General features: G+C 40.8%; 3 protein-coding genes across 6 annotated transcripts; 1 reads left to right on the top strand and 2 right to left on the bottom strand.

The window, feature by feature from the left end:
• Positions 1–5,188: 5,188 nt before the first annotated feature.
• On the bottom strand, positions 5,189–9,836 carry LOC117866149 (endonuclease III homolog 1, chloroplastic). Its single transcript, XM_034750300.2, has 11 exons — positions 9,591–9,836; positions 8,838–8,962; positions 8,554–8,617; positions 8,116–8,157; positions 7,372–7,490; positions 6,831–6,897; positions 6,429–6,520; positions 6,043–6,180; positions 5,857–5,961; positions 5,666–5,749; positions 5,189–5,510 (listed from the first exon to the last, which is right to left on the bottom strand). Exons 1-11 carry the CDS (start codon positions 9,694–9,696, stop codon positions 5,376–5,378), a joined length of 1,077 nt encoding a protein of 358 aa, XP_034606191.1. The 5' UTR covers positions 9,697–9,836; the 3' UTR covers positions 5,189–5,375.
• A 3,005-nt stretch (positions 9,837–12,841) lies between these two features.
• LOC117833348 (uncharacterized) lies at positions 12,842–18,540 on the top strand. 4 transcript variants are annotated; one of them, XM_072295557.1, is made up of 12 exons: positions 12,844–13,033; positions 13,829–13,902; positions 14,002–14,077; positions 14,174–14,246; positions 14,325–14,376; positions 14,449–14,510; positions 14,689–14,752; positions 15,424–15,481; positions 15,565–15,651; positions 16,449–16,542; positions 17,893–18,026; positions 18,111–18,540. In XM_072295557.1, exons 1-11 carry the CDS (start codon positions 12,933–12,935, stop codon positions 17,983–17,985), a joined length of 834 nt encoding a protein of 277 aa, XP_072151658.1. In that variant the 5' UTR covers positions 12,844–12,932; the 3' UTR covers positions 17,986–18,026; positions 18,111–18,540. The 4 variants fall into 4 exon arrangements, with proteins under 4 accessions (XP_034568694.1, XP_072151658.1, XP_034568695.1 ...); XM_034712804.2 differs by having other exon boundaries at positions 12,845–13,033; positions 18,128–18,540; XM_072295558.1 differs by lacking the exons at positions 17,893–18,026; positions 18,111–18,540 and adding exons at positions 13,284–13,384; positions 17,263–17,688 and having other exon boundaries at positions 12,916–13,033.
• LOC117833347 (tetrapyrrole-binding protein, chloroplastic) lies at positions 18,498–19,632 on the bottom strand. The gene has a single exon (XM_034712802.2). It carries the CDS (start codon positions 19,452–19,454, stop codon positions 18,651–18,653), a length of 804 nt encoding a protein of 267 aa, XP_034568693.1. The 5' UTR covers positions 19,455–19,632; the 3' UTR covers positions 18,498–18,650.
• Positions 19,633–22,235: the final 2,603 nt, after the last annotated feature.

Raw genomic sequence — 22,235 nt, 5'->3', positions numbered from 1 at the left:
CAAGCAATAGCCACACCGCTACCCTGTCTGTCAAGGGTATTTGTGACAATATCCTCCCGTGCCCCATATCCCTTGCCCCTTCTCTATCCCTTCCCTCAGATCTGCCTCCACCTCTCGCCTTTCGCCTCCACCTCTCACCTTTCACCTCTGCGCCGGCAAGCTCCAACGCACCGGCACTCGACCCCTTCCCTCCACCGAAGGCCACCACGCCGGAGCTTCAACCTCGTCGACGACGCTGAGCGCACCGGAGCTGCATCCCAATCGCCGCACCGGATCTACTTCCCCGTCGACGACTACCGCTGCACCGGATCTGCTACCCCGTCGATGACAACTGCCACATAGGATCTACTACCTCTTTGACTCTGCTACCCCATTGACGACAACCGCCGCACCAGATCTACTACCCCTTCGACGACACCTGTTGCACCGGATCTGCTACAACATCGACGACGACCACTACATCATAGCAGCCTCACCATCTTCGACGAGTAGCTACCCCGACGATTGACAATGGTCAGACGCCGACGCCCCGCAACAAGAGGAATGCAAAATCCATCTACCTTCTATGGTTGTAGGTAGTGACACATTCATCCACAGTTTGGGGTCAGAGGTTGTAGTGGGTCTGTATTCTAATTCCAGTCACGAATATAAAATCAACCTAGGTCACTAATACTTAAAATCTTCTTATGCATGTTAGAACCTTCACAAAATGAATACGAAAGAGAACGGGAAGCAACTATAAGGAATTGTTTAAGAAGAATGGAAGAACATGGCATTAGTGGTTTATCATCAGCTTTTAATTCATTGTCAAGAAAAAAATTACTTTAAAAGGGGGAAAGTTCAGGCAAGAAGGGGAAAAGGTCTAGCAGGGATGCATGTCGTGATGGAGTTTCTGATTTATCAGATTACATCCCTGAAGTTGAAGAGTCTGATGATGGATGATGATACAGAATTAGAAGAGGAGACGATACCCCTAGCAATTGAGGTGCATCTTCTATCTTGGCGAGGGGTGGGGGATGCTTAGAAAGAGCACTAGATATTTCCAATGTTTAGAAAGAGCACTAGATATTTCCAAAGCTTAAAAGTGCTTCTAATTTGTTCACATGCTTGCAACTTCTGCTTTTAAATCTGCAGGGCCCTGTGCGGACTGGGCATAGGAGCTCCTGGAGGTAGACATTCCAAGAGGGTGAGGTCAATCCCACCAACAGAGGTCACTCCTGGAGCTTCAACAAGGTTACTGAAAAAGCTGCAAACATCAGGACCACGTGAAAATCCTGTGCAGGAAGAATTGCCAGCAGTTGTAGAAAACACTAGTGGTGATGATAATGTTGTGCAAGAAGAATTGCCATTAGTTGCAAAAACACTAGCGGTGATGACAATGTGCACAATCATTCAAGTCCTCTAAGGGACTGGTCATATCCATATGATGCAGATCGTGATGATGCTCCTGACCTCAATGAAGATGAGACCAGTTAGAATACCGACTGTGGGCAGTCGGAGTCCAGAACTGAAGGTTGGTTCGTTGACCCTCAAGCTTTTTCGCACTGATGGTTTTATATTTGATGAATAATGAGAAATTGAATGAAATCTCTGCAGCACCTACATAAAGACGTGGCCCGAGGAAGGCAAGGCCAACAACTAGGGGAATTTTGCTTGATAAGATGACCAAAGCTATGGGGAGAAGGATGCCCATCTCTGTTGCTGAGGGGAACACCAGGCCGCATGAACCGGTGCAAGCTGCCAAGTTTGCATCAGAGGCTGGTGTTATTGTTAGGTTTCAAGTTCCAATCTTTCCCCATTGGAAAGACTACATGGAAGAGACTGAACATTTTGAGGGCTTCTTGGAAGGCCATCTGTGAGTGCCTATATACTACTCCTTGTTTTACATTCAACTCTTATATGGCCCTTGTGTAACTGGATTTCAATTCTAATCACTGGGAGGTTAGCAATTGACAGAAGGGACAAGGCAACAACAGATGCTTGTGTCAATGTATTCAAGTCAGGGATATGGCAGAGGTGGTATAAGTTGAAGAAGGAACACTTCGTTGGCACCCCTGCTAATGAGATACCCACAACCTCTCATGTCTCCTACATGACTGATGCACAGTGGTGTAAACTTGTTGACAAGTGGTCAACTACACACATCAAGGTAATTTCTCTTGGTGTGCTTTCAAGTATGTACTTGTGATAGAGACTAACACATACATCTCTTGCAAGCAGTTTCTGATCAGAACAAGCGAAACCGGGCTAAAGTTGGGCTAGAGTCAGGTGGCCTCAAGCAATAGGATCTCACTGCTACGTTGCACAATTACATTCATATGTAAGTGTCAATAGTCTTCTAATGTAACCTTTTCATTCTTCTACTTTCTTGAATGAGTACATACACGCCTCACTTGCACTTGATTCTGTCTCTCGTAGCAAGTGCCACTCTTTCTTTCTGCTTGATTGTCTGTCTCTCATCTACATTCGGCCAATAAAACAAAATATTATTAGGGTGTCTAGTGTTTATCAGTTGTTTCTGCTTGATTGTCATGGTTTTGCTGTTTCTCTGACCACCTTCTTGGTACATCAATTCAAGAACAAGAACAAGGATGCAGAACCCGCTGAAGTCAACGAGGATGAACCCCAGGAACAAGTTGATGAAGCTGACGAAGAAGTCGATGCAGTGGAAGCCTTCAAGGTCTGCCATACCAACTGCAAGAAGGGTATGAGTGACGCGGCTAGAGAAGCAGTTGTAAGTCCTATACATACTTATTTGCTTTTCTAGGAATTAGCTAATTTGCTGGACGTTTAGAATTTTAATTTCTATTGGTTGTCATGCTCAACAAGATAGTCACTTCCATAAATGATAATGTGCCATTAACCTACATGATTCATAAACCATTTATCAAATCCTTCTTCAAACTTTTGTCCTTTCTCCAACACTTCTCTGCACATGCTGCATCATATAGTTTTAACATTCATTGCTGCTCTATCTTTCAGTGGTGTGTTAAATTAATACTATTTAGTAGCAGTTATTCAGTCTGCCTTTGTTCCCAGTTTATTTAATTAATCTTTTTTTTTCTATAATCAGTATCCTAATAGTTCACCTTTGCATTTTATAGGCGCCAATAGAAACTATGCGGGCAGAACATGTTGCTGATGGGCAGCCACCATTGCCTAGTGCTGATGTTGTTTCCAAGGTCCTCTCATAGAACAGCTCCAACACCACTTTCTTGAAGAATGATGGTATACCCACAAACTCCTCCAAGTTTCAGTCAGCTAGTGAAGAAGCGTTTCGTCAAGAACTTGCTTCTGAAAAACAAGGTTCAGTTATTCTACATCAACAAGTGGAAGAACTAAAGAAGAAGACTGAAGCAACAGAGGAAGCACTAGCAAGAACTCAAAGACAGTACGAGGAGCTCAAGAAGCAACAAAATCAGAGCAATGTCATCCTTATGAGGATCTTGAACCTGAACACCCCTTGTGCCTCTTCTCAGCCCTGATCCTATGTGTGTGGAACTGTTATCAGCAGTACTTAGCATTCCATTGTAACCTCCTATGCTTATATGGTACTGAACTGGCAGTTAAATAATTGTGGTGGTGTTATAAGCAGTACTTAGCATTCTGTCGTAACCAACAGTGCTTATGTGGTACTGAACTGACAGTTAAATAATTGCGGTGGTGTCATAAACTTATTTGGTTGTTACATTTCTGTGAACTCTGTTGTATCATTTGGTGATTTGTGATAAAATGGTTCTGTATGAATGTGGATATGCATGATATGGACACGTATAACCTCCACGAACAGACACGTGGTGGTCCAAAATTGACACGTGGTCCAATAAGAAACTGACACGTGTACTAATCGGGAACTGACACGTGGACTAATAAGAAAAAGACACGTAGACCTCTAAGAAAATGACACGTGGAACACCTGGAAAATGACACGTGGACCGGTAGTAAAATTTCACGTGGAGATGTAAAAAAAAAAGACACGTGGACCAATAGGAAAATGACATGTGGACACACAGGAAAGGACACATGGACAAACGGGAAGATGACACGTGGACACGTAAGAAAATGACACGTGGGCTGATTGAAAAGACGACACGTGTCGATACGAGAAGGAGACACGTGGGTGCTTAGAATAATGACACGTTGACTTGCATCATCTCAACACATGGCCTTATGTTAGCTAGCCATGTGGCGGTCATCTTTGGTCATCTTTGCGACACGTGCTGCTCGACACGTCACCTACCAGCGTGGACGAAGCCATGTCGCGTGCGTATCCGGGCCACGTCACTTGCCAGCGTGTACGGCGCCATGTTAGCTGCCAGCATGAACGGGGACATGTGGATCCGAATGTTCTTTGACGTTTTTGCGTCGCGCTTTTTCGCGTCACGCTATAGAACAGGAAATGGTTCCGTGATGAAAGTTTTTTCATCATAGATGAAATCAATTCTGTGACGTTTTTGATCATTTCGTCATGGAAATACATACTTGACGCTCGATTTTTAACGAATTGAAATTCATCACAAAACTTCCTTTATGATGAATTTGGCCTTCACAGTGACATAAGTCATTCTTCATGGAAGCTAAGATTTCAACTAGTGATCCTCGATGTTTTCAGAGTTCAAATCCAGCATGAATGTCCAGCGACCCAACGCCTGAATGTCCAGCGACCCAACCATCAGACTGCAGGGTGTGTTAGACAGGTTAGCTTGGCCGGCCCTATGGGCCTTGCACAGGCCTGTTGCCGTGCACCACCCCTAATCAGATGTTATCGCTAGGCCTTTGGGTGCTGGCCGTACAGGCCTGTTGCCGTGCACCACCCCTAATCAGATGTTATCGTTAGGATCTCCTAATTGGTGGTGTTTCTATAGACCCTAAAGACCCTAGCTATATATGAAACCCTGGTGGCCTGCACCCTAATCAATCTCCTATTCCTGAGCCATATTGCTTTCATTGTCCTTGCAGATGGACTCATGGTCCTTCAGCCCGACTTCTGTCGTAAAATTAGTATGAACCCAGACAAACGATTTTCTTTTAGAAAGGCTGAATATACAGGCTTAACATTAACATGTAATTGGGTTTACCACCCATACGGGCAGAATTTTCAGTTCAGGCATGTGCAAGTCTTCATCAGGTCTGTTTGGACCGACAACCTGCCTTCCAAACAGGCCGTTAGAGTAACTGATAGGAACGATGCGTCTAACCATCATCTTGAACATATTACAGCTATACAAAATGATACATGGTTTGCCAATGGTACTCGCACCAAGGTGATCACACGTCAATAGATCAACCAAAAGAATGCCCAATAATATCTACCACCAAAGGACAACCCAAAAGCATTATCTACCTTCGGTGCCAGATCAGTCATCAACAAAGTTCTATGGAGACCTTGTTTTCTTTTGCTTTGGATTTGGACTAGATGATTCCTTAAAAGCTGAAGGGCAAAGGTTATTGATGCCACACATGTCACATTTGGGCCTCAGTGGAGTGCAGATAGTCTGTCCAAATCCAACCTACAATACATTTTCCAGTTTTTTTTCAGCATAGACTAGCACTTCTGCACTCAAGGAAGGATTCGGATAGCATAGAACAAAAGCCTTCAACCTAAATAAACAAAGAAAAAAAGTACTGCAGTGCTAAAAATAAGAAATAGTTCGTAGAAAAATACCAGTAATGGGTTTATGGGTTCCCACTCATCCTTGGGTAGCCACTTCTCTAGAGAGATTCTTGTCTGTTCCGGTGTTGTAGTTTTCTGCGCATGATACATAGCAACATAAGGGCTATTCCCCAACCTCATAATTGATAGTAATGTAATTTTCTTACAAGAAGAGAAGCAAACACAAACCAAATCCAAACTACCTGTTTTGTTCCTTCTCGGAAAACCCACCCCAGACGGTTAGAAATGCGATGCACATGAGTGTCAACACAAATTCCTTGAGTATTCTTCCAAGCAATGCTCATCACCTGTCAAGTTGAAGAAAGGTATCAATGAAGATATTTTTATTTATATTTCAACCACAAATGGTATGATAAGTAGATTATTACCAAATGAGCCATTTTAGGGCCAACTCCTCTCAAAGCAAGCAGGTCATTCAGAGAATCTGGAATATCCCCTCCAAAACGCTCAAGGCAAATTTTAGAAGCTTCTTTTATGAACTGAGCCTTTCTCTGATAGAATCCAACCTGATAAAATAATGAATAATATGGTGTGAGACATCAATCTGAGAAACTTGTAAGCTTCTGGCTTCTAAGCATCTTTAGCCTAAAGCAATGTTCAGTTTCAGATAATGTAACTTCTGGTGTATTTGCAAACCTGATGTGATAACAAAAGCAGTTCTATGCTGCTAACATCATTTGTTTTTTGGTACATCCATCCAGCATGCTAATTATTGACATATGAATGATGAAGGTGAACACCCCTTGTAACTTACAGGTTTGATAAGGTTTGCAAGCGTGGCCTCATCAGTCCTGACTATAGCATCAGGATCAAGTAAACCATTTTCAGAGAGACGTTCCACAGCAGCTGACAAGAATTGATTCCAAAAATGCAATCAGCAATTCAGCGCGTTTATGAAGGACAAGTATTTAGATTTAGTACAAAAACAGCAATGAATTTTTAAAAAAAAAAGATTTCCTGGGCCCAGAGAGAATCTCAAGCGCCACCCCCCCCCCCCAAAAAAAAAAAGAAGAAAAAGAAAAAAGGAACAAAGTTTGCTGTACTGAATTTCCTTTGGCTATGACTGAACTGATAATTGGTACCGATGTTTGAGTCACTGAGTGCTCTCAACAAACAGGCATAACCAATTCCAATTAAGGAAATTTTGAAGGCATACCATGCGTAACTTCATCTTTTGTTTGGCTTGACATCATAGTTGATATCAGAACTGCAAATCTTCTTTCCTGTCCAGGAAGAGAAGTATTGATTCATGGATGAAAATGATTCACATAACTTCATTCCATACAATTGGACCTAAACCTTTTACTAATGGAAAAATTAGTGATAAACTAGATGGGTTGAATAAACAAAATTATTTCCTGAGAAAAAAAAGGCATGAGTTCTACTATAAAGAAGTGAATAAGTAAAGAGCTATAAATGTGGTGAATTTGCAATCTATTTGGCACAAAATTCATGCACAGACTGAACTTTTATGTCTAGACTAGGAAAAAGAACTGCATTATTTTTATACGGTAACACAGCACAAGGATCAGCTGGTGAATTGCACTACTTCAATGCTACCTATGTAAGGCCTAACCAAAGAGCTCCACTAGTATCCAGCATGAAAGAAATTTGGGACAAGTCATGGTGTCATACCAAAATGGATCTTTTACAGAAAAAATATATAGTTGAAAAGATGATTTAGTCACAAAAACTACCTTGGGTGGAAGGAGAGAACCAGCTTTTTCACAGCCCTTCGTATCTACGGGGGCTTGGCCAGATAACCTCATGTTTTTAATACCCCCAAGAACTGCCTCCCAATTTTCTGGAGCTCCAACTGCACAAATAGCTACATTAGTTTTCTTATGGTACATGGACATAAGAAGGATACCTATCAAATGAAGAAGAAATAAATGCCTAATACAGCCATCAACAGATCTGGTCTTAACATATTTGTTTTCCATGGCGCAACATGACGAAGGTGGAAAAATGCACTGATGTGTGGAATGAGGAAACACTAAGTTTAATTTAAGTTTTTAATCAATTACTTTAACTGTAACAAGATTGTCTTTTTTGTCTAGCATTACTATAAGGGGAAATCATGAAGAAAATAATCTAGCTCCAAAACATAACAAAATTATGGACTTTATGATAATACAGTTGTGTATGGGAAACTGAGAAATGAAAAGCCCACAACATATCCTGACCATGTAAGACCCCACTTGTGGGTGTGTGGCAGTGTGGCTAGATTGGGCACATGCTAGAAGAACAGAGTTTCAATCCAGTGACTTTATTTTAGTAACCCAAAGAAATATAAATATGTGAGCATTACATGAAAAACAATCAATAATCCTAGTCCAAAACTTCAAGGAGATATTGTTGTCACTAATAGACTTGCCTTGATATAAGCTTGCAAAAAGGAAACATGGGATAACAAGAAAACGAACATGACCTACGAGTACCTTTTATAACTGAAGAAACTCTGACCTTTTTCTCCACCTTGACTGAAGAAGGCAAGTGTTAGAGCTTTTTTGCAAGACATGGCAGATATTGTAAACAAGATTGTAATATTGCAAGCAGATTATCCTGATGAAAGGTACCACGAAGCAAAAAATAAATATTAATAGCAAAGTATGGACAAATACCAATAACTGAAATCATTTACGAGTTAAAAGACCCAGTTGGACTTGGACTACTGGAGAAAGAAAAAAGTAGTCCCAATTGTGAAAATCAAGGGCCGTGCTAAAAACACTCTTAACCTTAATAGCTTCTCCACAACCGCAAGTAATCCAAGCATATGTACACACTCATATTGAACATTTGGCTTGAGAGACCATTGAGAAGAAACTCAAAAAGATTATCTGATCAGCTGTTCTTATCCAAAGCTGGTGTTGCCTTACTTGATGATGTCGATGCTTTGGTCTTGTCGTATCGAAAATCCTCAATGTCAGGTACAATACCAGCCTGCATATACATAGGACATTTTCCGATTGAGGAGAGCATGAAACTTAATACTAAGGTAACAACATGAGCAAATAAATGTAGCTAAATACAAAAGGTACACTTGCATCAAAGAGTTACGGCTCAAGAGAAACAATTTAAATCAATGGTGCAGAAAGAAAAATGAGAAACACATGAAGATTGATTTATTCATGTAAACACATTCTATATTATCAGCAAGCACCTGCTTCTTAGGATGCTCCCCATTTTCTTCAAGCTCTTGCTTTACCCTTTTCCTCTTAACAGAAGGTGATTCAGGCTTGGAAATGTCAAATGAAATACTGGATTCACGTTTCACTTCTCGTACAACTGCAAGGGATGAAACACATGCTTTATTGACAAGGACATAAACTATATTAAAATTGTTGAAAAAATCACGAACAGGTACTGACAGTCAGAGATAGCTGTAGGAAGATTAAGATAGCTGTTGTACACTTGAAGTTGGAACAAAGATTTAAAAATTAACTCATAAGTGTTAATCCCACTCATCTTGTTCAATCCACATAAACCAAACAAATGTTTCCAGAGCAAATTAAAGAAGAAATATATATGAAAAGAACTTCCGGGAAAAAAAAACGATTTCCCCCTTGCATCATATAAACGAGCAGCCTAAACTCACGAAGAAAAGGCTAATCCAGGTAGGACACTGATTCCACCCAACATATTAAACGAATTGCGCAGCCTAGGCACTAATTGATAGCAATTTCTGCGGCAAACATTTAGGCACAGACCAGGCGGAGCAAATTGGGGGATAATAAGTACCATTTCAAGAGGAATCCCGTCCTTACGCCACTAGATAAACGAAATAAAGCCTTTGGACTTAACGGCGAAGTAAATAGAGCAAGAAAATAGTACGTAACTTAAACAATGGGCTATTAAAGGGGGAAAAGAAGATCCGCTGAGATTAAAAGGGCAAGAAAATGGGTTTTCACAACACCTGGGTTGAGGTCGGCGCGGACTAGCCTGGCGGAGGCGGCGGAGCGGGTGGTGCGCATGGCGGCCGGCGAGAGGCGAATGCGGGAGAGGAGGAGAGCGAGGGGCATCCGTGCCCGCGCCGCTAAGCTAGGGTTTTAGCTGCGAGCGGGTCTTGCTCGTCGTTCGGTTTCCCCATCTTTGTTGGGTTTGGAGATTTCTTGTTTTCCTCGCGTTTGAAACATTTGCGTGTGGCTTGTGGTGCTGCATCCCACTGCGTGACTGTTTGTTTGTGGTACCTTGGGTAGTCTCCGTGGTGTATCGCATCGCCTCTAACTCTCTAGCTAAACTTTCGAATTAAATTTTAGTCTATATATATATTTGGACGCATGGCTAATAAATAAAGATAAAATTTATAAAGTGTCGCTTTTGTCCTTGTTTCTCTGTTTTCTAAAGCCAATGACGTAAATCTAAAATTAGATTCAAATGTAAATAATGAACAAATAAGCTATACACACAGTTGAGAAGCAACAACCTGGTCACGATCAACAACTTTTATTGAAAAAAATTAGAAATTATTGTCCGAAAGAAAATTCATATGTCCCGCTTTCCTAAATATGTTGTTGTTGTAATGTTGAACTGTAGGTGCACCAATTTGCCAAGTTATTATTGAGCATTTATAAGTTGTTGGACCAATATGCACCCAATTATCATGTTACCATATTAAATTAAGCATTTTACAAGTTGTTGGACCAATTTGCACCGACTTGATAAGTTGTTGCATGATGCGCGCAATTTACTCTTTTGAGCTTGGCTAAAGTTTAGGCCACCCACTAGGTCACCCATCCACCTTTGTTGGATAAGCTAGTGCTAAACTTACCATTAAATTCCAATATAACCTGAAACAGTTGAGGTTACATAGTTTGATCGTTATTATCAGTCAGATAAGGTTACACAATGTTGTAATGTTGTTATATTTATTAGTTAAAGATAAACGATCAATGTATTACAATACTATTCATCTTTATGTAAAAAGCAGAGTAGAAACTTTTATAAAAATGTGCTACGATATCATGACCTTAGTCATCTAATTATGCGTTTGGTTAGTGAAACTGAGTGAGATAATTAGATCAAGACCACTTTTAAGAGCATTGGGTTCGAAGACATGTGTAATAAGATCATCTTATCGTAATTCCTCCATCAGAGATCTTCCTCGTTATCAATTAATTTTACTTGATCCCATTGGAACATCAAGCATCCACCACGAGCTCTAATGAAGGAGACACTAGGAACTTAAGAGTATCTTATACTCTCCAAAAACATATATAGGGTGATCCCTCATTATTATTGGTAGTGCACTTTTTATTCTCTTTATCCAATAGATTGCCAATGTCTCATCTCCAATATTTAATGGGCTATCACCCTGGACCACAATCCACTGACTACCTGCTGAGACAGCCCATCTACCGGCATCTCTTCTTCCTCTTTTATCAACATGCGAACAGTTGCAGTATACAAGCACTGTTTATCTGTTGATCTCTTTCTCCACTGCAGTATGCAACAACAAGCTCCCATTTTTGACATGTCGATCCCAAAAATTTAGGTATTGAAAATAGGATTGGTAGTCTGCTGGAACACCGAAATTGCCTAAACTGACGGTTTTTTAGTATTTGGAGATAAGATTAGCCACCAAGGATGGGTGAGTGCACCAAGGAGCTGCACAAAATTATCCATTGTCATTCACCTCCTAGTCTTGATGATCCACATACATCAACACACGTGGCAACCTCAGTCCTATACCTTGTTGTCATTCACCTCCTAGTCCTGATGATCCACATACATCAACGCACGCAACAACCTCAGTCCTATACCTTGTCGAGCCCTCATTACTATCAAAGAGGAGAATGAGAAAGGAAAAAAACATGAAAACAGGGATAACCTCATCTCCTCCAAATAAAAAACTATGACCATTTTCATTCTATAAGTTGTTCTCAAATTAAATGCATTCTAAATAGGATACAAATTTATTCCAAAATATAATCAAATCCATTTTTATATCTTTGTACCTTTAATCTACTAGTTATATGCTGCGATTAAAATTAGAAACCATATGCAGGATATAACTATACATATGTAGGATATAACTACACGGTTTCTAAATTTCAATTGCAGAATATAACCACAATGTAGTTATATGATTCACATGTCCAACCACACCAACCATATTAATAGACTTCGGAGAATTTTCTTAATACTATTCTTTGTTGACTTATAATACCACTTGGGGTGCAACACAATCATCAGGGTCAAGGATGTGGATTAAGATACTACTAACAATTAGTTTTTTATCATAATAATTTCAGTTACTATATTTTTTTGTCATATGTTGGCAGCACCCTAATCCCATTGTTTAAATCTTTACCATGATATAACCAATGCATCAAAACATCGTCCACAGCCACTACATGGTCCTTCAGGTGGGTCAGAATCTCAGGTAATGAAATCAAATCATGTTCTATGTAAGATACTCCTATGTAAGACATTCCTTCGGACTCACCGAGATATATTGCATACTATTCTCATCAAAAGAAAAATTCTCCCCCATAATGAAATCTAAAAGCAAGCTTGTCCATATCATTCAGGTGGAGCACTAGATCCCTAACCCTAATCGAAAGAACATAGGTCAAAGGGAATCAAAAGAACCCCAAGCCCGTATCTCAGGTAACTTAACCCTTGGGGATTTGAGTAGTTAGCTTGCACCATGAGAATCGCCTTCCTTCCCTTGTGCATTTGCTCCAGGATGATGTAGAAAATCGGCGACAGAGGCAGCTGCGAGAACCGCGGGGGCACGGTGTGAAGGGGAAAGTGACGGGCGGCATGAAGGGGAAAGCGACTTGGTGCTGCACATGCTATTTTACTCGCCCCTTTGCTAACTAGGACGTGGATACCAGCAAATACAAAAGCCAGACTAGTATAGGGTCGAGGGGGTTTAGCTTCTGGTTTGTGGAGATTGAGTTTTAGATTTTTGTTAGAGATCACGGGAGGTAATGCATGCTTTTTTTCCTTATTAATATTGTAAAGGGACTTGTTGAAGAGACAGAGATAAGATTGCAAACTCTTAATTATGTTGTCCAATTCTACACTAATGATGGTTAAAATGGATATTTTTTTAAAAAAATTATTATGTTGGAGGCTTCTCTCAAACATGAATGCTGGATTCCTTTGCATTTTCATTTTGGCCATTCCCAAATTTCAAATTTTAATTCAGCAGCCAAACGGCTCTGCCACGTCGGCACGGCCTGAACACTCCCGACTCCGTCCTTCCGCTCCTCCCCATTCCTTTCGCCTCTCCGATCCCGCCGGCGGGATGGCTGGCCCGCGCCCCCTCCTCCGCCGGATCCTCCGTCTCGCCGCCGCCTTCGCCGTCGCCGCATGCGCCTGCTTTCCCGCCCCGGTCTCCGGTATCCGGTGAGCTCCGCACTTCCCTTGCTGGCTTTGCTATGCTAGAGGACCCAAATCTCTTTGCCCCCGTGCTCGTCGCGGTCAGTTCAGCTCTCGGCATAAAAAAGGTTTTCTGTAGAGAAGGCTAGCATTCAGACTAGTTAGGATTCACTTGGCCACGGATTGGGACGGACCTCAAGCTTGATTCTGTTGATCTGTATACTGTGAGGGGGAAATTGTGTGTATGCCTAGCTAATTTTGACTTTTATAAAATCAGGATGCTTTTATGTTTATGTTTCGACACGGTTCTATTTGTTCATGCTAGAGCCACTGATTGGGGAGTATGGGAACGGTAGCTATCTGTGCCGATGCACGCAGGTAAATGCCACCAATCTTTGACAATGTTTTCATGTTCAGTTGGGTACTCTGTCATTGGGCCGTTTGATTTTCGTGCAATATCACAAATCACTAGCAGAAGGGCTGGTAGTGAGGTAGGATTGGAAGAGAGAAGCAATGAGGAAGCTTAGTGTGGATGGAATTTTGGAAGGGAGGAGTGTAGATTAGGCTAGTAAGAAAGATATATATAGATAAAAGTTGGGTAGGGATGGTGATTGATGAAAAATACTTCCAGATACTAGGTACTAGTTCAGTAATCATATTGCGCTTTAACCTTGTTTCTGGGACCAGGACAAAGTTTTCATTGCATAATGCAGCATGTGTATCAGTCTAGTATTGGGACATTCTTGTCATTCCGAATATGAGAGCTATTTTGCTGTGTATATTTCAAGTAAAGCTAAGGACCGGCCTTTAAATGTTGCGCAGGAAGGACAGCTTTATTGAACCAATTATATGCAGAAGCACTGTTCAGGGACGGCATCTGATCTCTGATGATAATGGCAATACTCCTGTTCCTTTGTCTTGCTTAGATTATTTTTCCTGTCAATGCTGCACTATCCTTCAACCATTTCTCACTGATAAACCACTTTCCCTTGTAGGTTATGTGTGCTCTGCACTTTCAATCAATCCATGGTCTCACTGCTGCCCAACAACAAGGGATCGCTTTTCCTGCCAGTGAGTTTCCTATCTTTTGTCGCACCTTATATGCAACACTCCATCTGAACTAGTTAACCCTGTCAACCTGACATAAGTCTTCATGACATAATCCAGGGGCTGCAAACTTGATTTACAGTGCTGCAACTCTTATGAATATTGTGTTTCTTGCTGTTTGAATCCTTCTAAGGTAAATCCTAACAAGGAGTACCAGGTCTGGCATACAAAAATGAATTGTATTAAACTTTTTACTTGCCCTTTTTGTCAGACCAAGAAAGAAGATGTGCTGAAGCTGAAGGTAGCTAAGCCAGTTACTGCTGGTAAGATGTGTGAAGTTATTAATTGGTGAATTCGTAATATGGTGCATGAAGTTTACAATTAGTTTTCTTCAGGAACATACACAAATGTTTTTGATTTCTGCATGGGAAGATGCCGCCATAACTCTGCAAGTGTGGTACTGCTTTTTCCTCCCCCATAGAGTACCAATACAACAATTCTTCTACTTTATGTCATACCTCACTTGTTTTACCTAAAATGAGGAGTTGTGGCAGTTTCATATTTTTTAATATTAGTTACAACAACTGCTTGTCCAAATAGTTCAGTCTAATTAATTTGTTCTTTCCATTTACAAGGTTCATGAAAATGCCTACGCCAGTGACTTCCATCATTGTTTTGCCATGCAGCAAAATTCTTCGGGTATGAGTCCATACTATGAATTGTATTTCATAATACAACTTCAGTTGTAACATGTTCACAGATCATTACTGGTAGACCTAAACTACCATGTTCTCAGATCATTACTGCTAGAACTGAATTATTTAAGTAAACACTAATACTCTCTACCCTTGGGATTCATATCCATGTGCATGTTAATATCTTGAAACATCCAAATCCCCACTAGGAGTGGAAAATAGCCCAGTTTTACCTCCTTCCAGTTTCGAATAGTCTGGTTCAGCTCTGCTGAAGCTAATGTGACATGAGCCATAAGTAGCGATTTATATAGATTCAGGTAGGGCCAACTTGCTATGGCAATTAGCTTTTGACTAGCCATCTCCTGGCCTCTTCAACAGTGTAGCAGCATTAGCCATACCAGAAAATATGTAACTTAGGGTATGTCCTGGAATCAATCCTAGGGAAAATTATGACATTGATAGCCGTTTATTAACTTATTGTCTTTATAAATGGATGCTTGAGAACTTTGATAGTGATAAGATCTTCCCTTATTATCTTTGACTAAAATCTGGACAGTCTGTGCTAGCAGCTCACAATCTGGTACCTTTCTGTCTATTGGTCCATTACTAGTGCCCATGATGCATTGTTTTGAATTATATGATTGGAAATGATCATGGAATGTAAATATTCTGCAGGATCAACTGAATCTAGTTCTGTATCAAAGTTGTTGGGCATTAACGTCGTAGTAGGAAGGTAAGGCCTTTCCACTTTAAGCACATATCTGTAAAGTGAATGAGAACCTAGGAACTGCTTTATGGATCTCAAATGAATTTTAGGCCAGGGGAATCTTGCAGCTTGGTTTGCAAAGTAAGAGGACAGTCATGTGTTCCAAGCAGGCTCTCTGTCTTGAACAAATGTGAGATGTAAGTCCAATTGATTATCTTCAAATAACATGTCACCGTTACAGTTCAGTCAATTATTCTTCAATTGCAAATGACACACATGCCATGCTATAACAATTACTTTTTAGCTGACTAGTCACATAGGAAGTTACATTTTCATTGTATCGGGGGTGGGCTTGAAGTAAATGTTGACCAAGAGATTACTCAGAACCTAACTTAATTTAACAGCCAACAGTAGACTGTATCTGGATGAGTCCGTCAGTATTAAAGTGACGCCTGAAAAATTCCAAGCTGTCACCTAAAAACTTGAAAAGTTTCTTTTGCTATTTACATGTCTTACTTCTCAACTGTTTTCAATCCACCAGCATCAACACAAGTTTTCATTGAGATAATTTTATATCATGTATAAGACTCACTGAAAATTGAAGGGCACATCTGGCTCCAATGTAAAGCAGACATAACTTTTATTAAACCTGCATGAGCACAATCACTAATATCGTTAATATAAATTATCAGGCAAATTCGCTATGGACCTCCTCCGGATCATTTTGTTATGTTTATAATTACTTGTGTTAACTTGGCAGCTTGCCATATAGCAGCTTGTTACTTCTAGATTTTGTTTCTTGCTGTGAAAATAGATCTATCATCATATCCTCACTTGATGCTCAATAAACTCATTCATGTTACATCATCATCCAAGGGAAATTTTCTTGGTGGAAATTAGATAATACAAACTGGAGCAATATTCGTGTCTGTGTGTTTTCTGTTTGTACATCCATGCAAGATAATGATCGCTTGCACTCAATTGTTCAAACCAGTTTGCAGAAATATATGAGATGCAAAAGCGGCTGCTTTCGCAGCCTTGGACCAGATCAGCCTGCTGAAGTTGTTGATGAAGCTCCGACCAGCTTGGTATGAATAATATGACTTATCTTTTTTTTTCTTGGACTATTGTTTATCTCAGTTTCATCTCTAGCAGTTTCACCACATGCATACTGTTAAAAGGTTTGATCCGATGTTCTCAGTTCTCACAGCTCAGGTTATATGGGTCACTCTTCTGGTTATGCTGTTTGTGCCCATACTTCTTTCTTCCTTAAATGAAATGACATGCAGCTCTCATGCGTCGTTCGAGAAAAAAATGCGCATACTTCAAACTGCCACTCAATGCTGCGCTTATGCCAATTTCTGAAAAATAGTCAGCCAACTTACTAACAAAGTGTTAGTGCTTAGGAATTTAGGAGGGAGGGGAATGCGGTGGCCATGGCTAAGCCCTTTGCTTCTCCTGAATGAACCTGAAATACTATATATCCCCTCACTCTATATAGAGGGAGATATTTTGACCCTTAAGTCAATTATAAATGGGAACTTAAAGATATGATCCTACTTTCTTTGCAATACATAGATTCTTAATTAGAGAGATACCATGGCTTCCAATCTGTTTATCTGCATAACGTAATCCTTGCCCATCTGAAGGGTATCGTTACATAAACTTTTGGGAGTTGACAAACTTCTCACCTCATAAAATTCATTATTGATCATGCCATCTCTGATTCCACTGCCTCATTGGATACATCTGAACAAATTCAGCTTCAATTTGAACACTCTTTATATGCTTAAACTATTATGTTTCAGATATTATCATTTCTCTGCTTTGACACTGACAAAGTTGGGTCAGCACCACAAGCATCTACTTGGTGGCATCTCAAATGGCATTTGGATGCAAGATTTAGAGATTCACACATGACAGTGGGTGGAGATATATGAGAGGATTTGATGGATTGATGAGAAATTTATCAGATTACTTTTGACAAAAATTATTGCATCAACATCAGTCCCCAAAGCCACCTAAGTTGTGTTCACCTCTTTCTTCATCATTTTGTCCGATACCTTCTGAAAGGAATATTACGTATTATTATCATTGTTGTTTGTTTTCACAATCAATGTCTCATGATATCCCTGCTATGCAAAATTAGATGGCTGATAGTTAACTTTGTCTCCTTTATTGTAATTGAAATAGTACAAAATTTCAGTGGATTCCTTGCTTATGATATCTATGCATTGGACCCCAGTGAAATACGCAATTGAGTAACATTAGTGACTGCAGTTGTTAAGCTCGCAATGCTGCATGAGGGAATGCCTGTACTGCCTATTGACTTGAAATTTTCAGTTGTGGTGGTGCTTTCAACATTGATGTTGTGCATGTAAACATAAAATAATCACAGTTAAAATGTGGAACTGATTTTCATTTGGCTTCTATTTCAGAATCCAGGAGCATGCTTATACATGCAGATGGATGAACGGCTCACATGTGACGGTTCACATCAGCATACCCGGAGGCTCTGTCCATGCGCATGAGAAGGAAAAAAGGAATGTGACATACATCAGAGATTAGAGAGGTAGTTTTCCCTGAAAAAGTTTCTATCATGCTATAGACTCATTTAATTGCCAAGATATGGACAGAGTAGGTTTTCTCACGTCAGTCACATTCACTGGACAGGAAACAAGTGGAGACGATAAGCTGAAAACCAGTGGTTCTCCATCACCCCCATGATGAACAACCATTCTGTGTACTGGTTGCTTCAAGCCCTCAAACACAAACATCCTATTCTGCTCCTATTTTCGGGCAGGATCATGGATGCAGAAGGAAATGGGGTACCTGCAAATCTTTGCATGGTATTTGGAAGGATGTTGCCTGCTGAATGAATGCATGCAGCATCGGTAATGCGTTACTCTATCGCTATATACATACCATCGAGTGCGAGATGCATTGCATCCATGCTTTCCTCATAATTTAGATTTGTGGCTGTCCTGCGCAGGCTGTTACACTTTCTTGTCTGCAAGCATCATTCATATGCAGAGCAAACACCTGAACCAATTATACTCATAATATATTGCACATTTTTTCATGCATGTTCAAGACAAAGTAAGACAAACAGAACTACAGATACATGTTCTTTTAAATCAATTGCACCATGCCAGCATCTCTGCATCACAAACACCCATGCCTTTTTTGGCCAGCCTCAAAACGAGTAGTTAGGCTTGAAATCTCTCATAAACTTTGGTCTCTCCTTCCCTTTGTTATCATCTGTGCTCTGACCACTGGTGGCACTCTCTGCTGTGGCTTCGTCTTCCTGGCTCTCCTCCTCAAAGGCCGGGTGGGTGAGGATGTTCCCCAGGAGCTGTGTCCCCCTGAGGGCATTGGTGAGCGGCAGGTGACCCTCAGGTGTGTCATCCTTAATCTCCCACATGAACTCATCAGGGAACGCTCTGTAGTTGTACTGCTCTATCTCGGTGTCTAGCTTCTTCATCCAGCCAACCTTGATGAAGAAGCGGGTGAAGTCACGCCGTGACTTCTCCCAAAGCCGCCGCTGAACACTGTACCCGAACTTGCCATTGCTGTGCTCCTTCCAGAGCTTGTCAATGGCCTGGAGGTCCTCAGCAGAGATGAACTGGACCTCGGAGAAGAAGACGTACCCTCGGCGCCGTGCGGACTCCCCTGCGAGCTCGATGAGGAGCGCACGGGTGGTCTCATCGGCCTGGCGGTAGTCCCCTGCTGCGAGCTGGCGTCCGAGGAGGTCTATGGAGGGGGTGGGTGGCGAGTCAGCCGCTGCAGCCGGGGTGACTGGAGTCGGAGCTGATGAGTTGGCCGTCGAGGTTGTGGTCACCGAGGGGGAGGTGTTTGAGTAGAGCCTGAAGGAAATGCTGCCGCTGTTGTTTGTGGAGAGCTTGAGCAGAGCAGAAGGGGAGCTCTCATGGCTGCCGCCAGTGTTGACGAAAGAATGGTGTTGGGGAAGAAGTAAGGACTGGAGAGAAGCATTTGCCATTGATGGCAGGAGGACTGAGCTGAGAATGGAGGGGAAGGAGATGAGAGGGAGGGAGACGATGATAAAGGAGTGGATGGGGTTTAGTGAGAGCCGAGCTGGTGGTCGTGTGGTGTGGAGAATTGAGAGTGTGTTGCCTTGTGTGTATTTGTGACTTTTGTTGTCATCTGTCAGGGGTTGTGGGAGATTTTGGTGGTGGTTTTGTAGGGGGTGCATCTGGGAGAGAATACAAAGGAGGGCTGTGATTGGTGGGTTCTGGGTGAGATGAGGATACTGGCTAGTGGCTACTCAGCAGAGATGCCAAGGAGGCGAGGATGGGATGTGTGGGCCGAGTCCACACAACAGTTCTGATATCTTGTGCATTCTTTTGCTCACGTGCCAAAAAAAACTTGAATCCAAATCCTGCTATCATAATGTTTAAATTTAGGTTTGAATCCAGGTTCAAATAACAAATATAAGTTCCAATCAACATAATTTTTCCCCTGCAATTTCGATTTCCAATTCTAGTTTTTTTCCTATAACCATGATTTTGTCTGAATACCTGTTAAAGTGTAATAAATATAAGTTTGAATCTACATAAAACTTCCTAATAAATTCCCGTTTCCGTTTCCGTTCTTCTTTCCGGGCTAATCCCTCCTGTAATCTAGTAGTTTTGTTGTACTTTTTTTTAAGACGTGTATAGCACGTTTTTCATTAAGAGGTAAGAGGAAGAGAAGTATCATGTGAACCTTTAAAAAACAAGAACGCCCAGCACTTTCGCAATCACATTTGTATGTGGTTTCATTATTACATCTCAAAAAACAAGCAAAAAAAATTATTATACCAATTTAGCATGTATGCATGCAACAGCTAATTAGTACTAAATATGGTTAATAAATAGGGACAATCGAGATCATTTTATCTTCTTATTAATTTATCCTAAAATTTTCTTGTTAATCTATCCTGAAATTTTTAAGACGATTTTTCTAGGACGGAGGGAGTAGATATGTATGAACAATGATGCTTTACGGGCGTTGTTTCATTGGCCTTACTTTTGCAGCTCGTGAAATACAGAAAACCATTACCGGTAATAATGACAATGAAACTGTTTTCTTTTCCTAAAATTGGTAATGAATCATACTATCTTAGCGTGACAGAAGAATCAAGATAACATTGGGAATTGGAAAGTTCCTTTTCTTGGGTCTACGGACCTGGTCCATGTGAACGTGTGCCTGTGACGACATGGCCGAGTTGGACGCTCTGGATGGCAGAGCTTGTCTGTCTGTTTATCATGGAGGCCACGTATGCTATCTCGTTTAAACCAAACAAATAAAATACGGGACATTGTCCACGTATTTGTCAGAGGTATAGATACGTATATAATTCGTGGTGGCTGCATTTTCATTTGGCATGGGGGTATTGAGACGTGTGGACCGCATAGCGCCTCTTTCTCTCTCCCTCTGACTCTCTCTCTAGGCTTGTGGGGCCACCTGGCTTGTACTTTGCCGTTTGCAACCCGTGATGTAAAGGACAACCAAGCCCAAGATAGGTGAATTGGAGAGCCTACTATTCAACTAAAAATTATACTCGGTTTTATTTTTTTGTGTTAGTTCAAATGTTCAGCCTGATTCTTGATATTTTAAAAACAAATCATTTTAAGCAAAATAACAGTCCACTTGGTTGGAGCTTAAACGTCCACCAGATTCCCCTCGATGCTTCTAGCTTTACTAACTGTTACAACTGGGACTAACTGTTACAATTGGGACTAAAGAGCCGTCAGAGGTGGCCGTCGGTGGTGGGAATTTGACTAGGGACTAAAGCTCTTTTAGTCTGGGTTTAAAAGTCGTTTCTCTACCAATATTTTTTCTGTTGTTGTGTTTCTATTGTTGGTCGTAGGAGGTGATTCTTTTAACTCTATACTTTGAGATCTCTTCTAATATTGCATCGTTGTAATTATATATGCATGTATTTAAAAAAAAGTCAAAGTAAAGCGTAGAAAATAACATCAACCGGGACTATAGACATCACATCCAGTCCCGGTTGGTGTTACCAATCAGGACTAAACATTTAGTCCCGGTTGGTAGTTCCAACCGGGACTAGATGTTGCTCTTTAGTTTCGGTTGGTGTTACCAACCGAGACTAAACTTCCGGCCTATAAATCCCATTTTTCCTCCCTGAGCCCGAGCCACACACAGAGGTTCGGGCTCTCCTTCTCCATGGCAACTTGGCAAGCTTAGGCAGGTGCTGCTCGATTTTTTCATCAATTTTGTGGGGATTTTACTCATCCAAATTGTTGTAAAGCTTAGCTATTTCATCCTTCCTTCATTTATTATCATTATACTTTGTTTTATGCTTTAGAGATAGAGAAAAATGAGTTTTTAGAATGAGAGAGAATGGAGAGAATTTTTTATTTATATATGTTTTTGCTAGACTTTGATGGATAGATAGGTTGCTTGTTATATATGATTCGTATTATATAAAGAACTTGATCAATATTACGTACGGGAAAAAATAGAGTAAATGTGTTTTTAATATTTAGTCCTTGAATAAATAGTCCTTGCAATCAAATTGAGCTAAAAATAGAGTAAATGTGTTTTTAATATTTAGTCCTTGCAATAAAATTAGGTAAATAAATAGTTTGCATGTTAAATTAGAGTGACATAAACCTACCCACTGGTCAACTTAATGGTAGAATTATGGAACAGGACAACAAAGATACGCTAAAGACTACAGACGCTCCATAGTGGACTTCACGGAGTCAAGAATCTAAAAATAATGGTAGAACAGAAGAACTTTGAGTCCACA

Source organism: Setaria viridis, chromosome 8 (genome assembly GCF_005286985.2).
Source record: "Setaria viridis chromosome 8, Setaria_viridis_v4.0, whole genome shotgun sequence".
NCBI classification, from domain to species: Eukaryota; Viridiplantae; Streptophyta; class Magnoliopsida; order Poales; family Poaceae; genus Setaria; species Setaria viridis.
The sequence above is the reverse complement of the archived record's forward strand: the minus strand, read 5'-3'. Positions and strand labels throughout refer to the sequence as shown.

What these genes read in the sequence shown, in the direction of transcription:
- LOC117866149 (XM_034750300.2), bottom strand. Translation starts at nt 9,696, where the DNA reads ATGCCCCTCGCTCTCCTCCTCTCCCGCATTCGCCTCTCGCCGGCCGCC. An exon ending in CAAAGCATCGACATCATCAA is followed by an intron (nt 8,158 to 8,553) that starts GTAAGGCAACAC and finishes TGCCTTCTTCAG; the next exon opens with TCAAGGTGGAGAAAAAGGTC. An exon ending in GCCCTAAAATGGCTCATTTG is followed by an intron (nt 5,962 to 6,042) that starts GTAATAATCTAC and finishes TCAACTTGACAG; the next exon opens with GTGATGAGCATTGCTTGGAA.
- LOC117833348 (XM_034712803.2), top strand. Translation starts at nt 12,933, where the DNA reads ATGGCTGGCCCGCGCCCCCTCCTCCGCCGGATCCTCCGTCTCGCCGCC. An exon ending in AGCTAAGCCAGTTACTGCTG is followed by an intron (nt 14,377 to 14,448) that starts GTAAGATGTGTG and finishes AGTTTTCTTCAG; the next exon opens with GAACATACACAAATGTTTTT. An exon ending in GCCATAACTCTGCAAGTGTG is followed by an intron (nt 14,511 to 14,688) that starts GTACTGCTTTTT and finishes TCCATTTACAAG; the next exon opens with GTTCATGAAAATGCCTACGC.
- LOC117833347 (XM_034712802.2), bottom strand. Translation starts at nt 19,454, where the DNA reads ATGGCAAATGCTTCTCTCCAGTCCTTACTTCTTCCCCAACACCATTCT.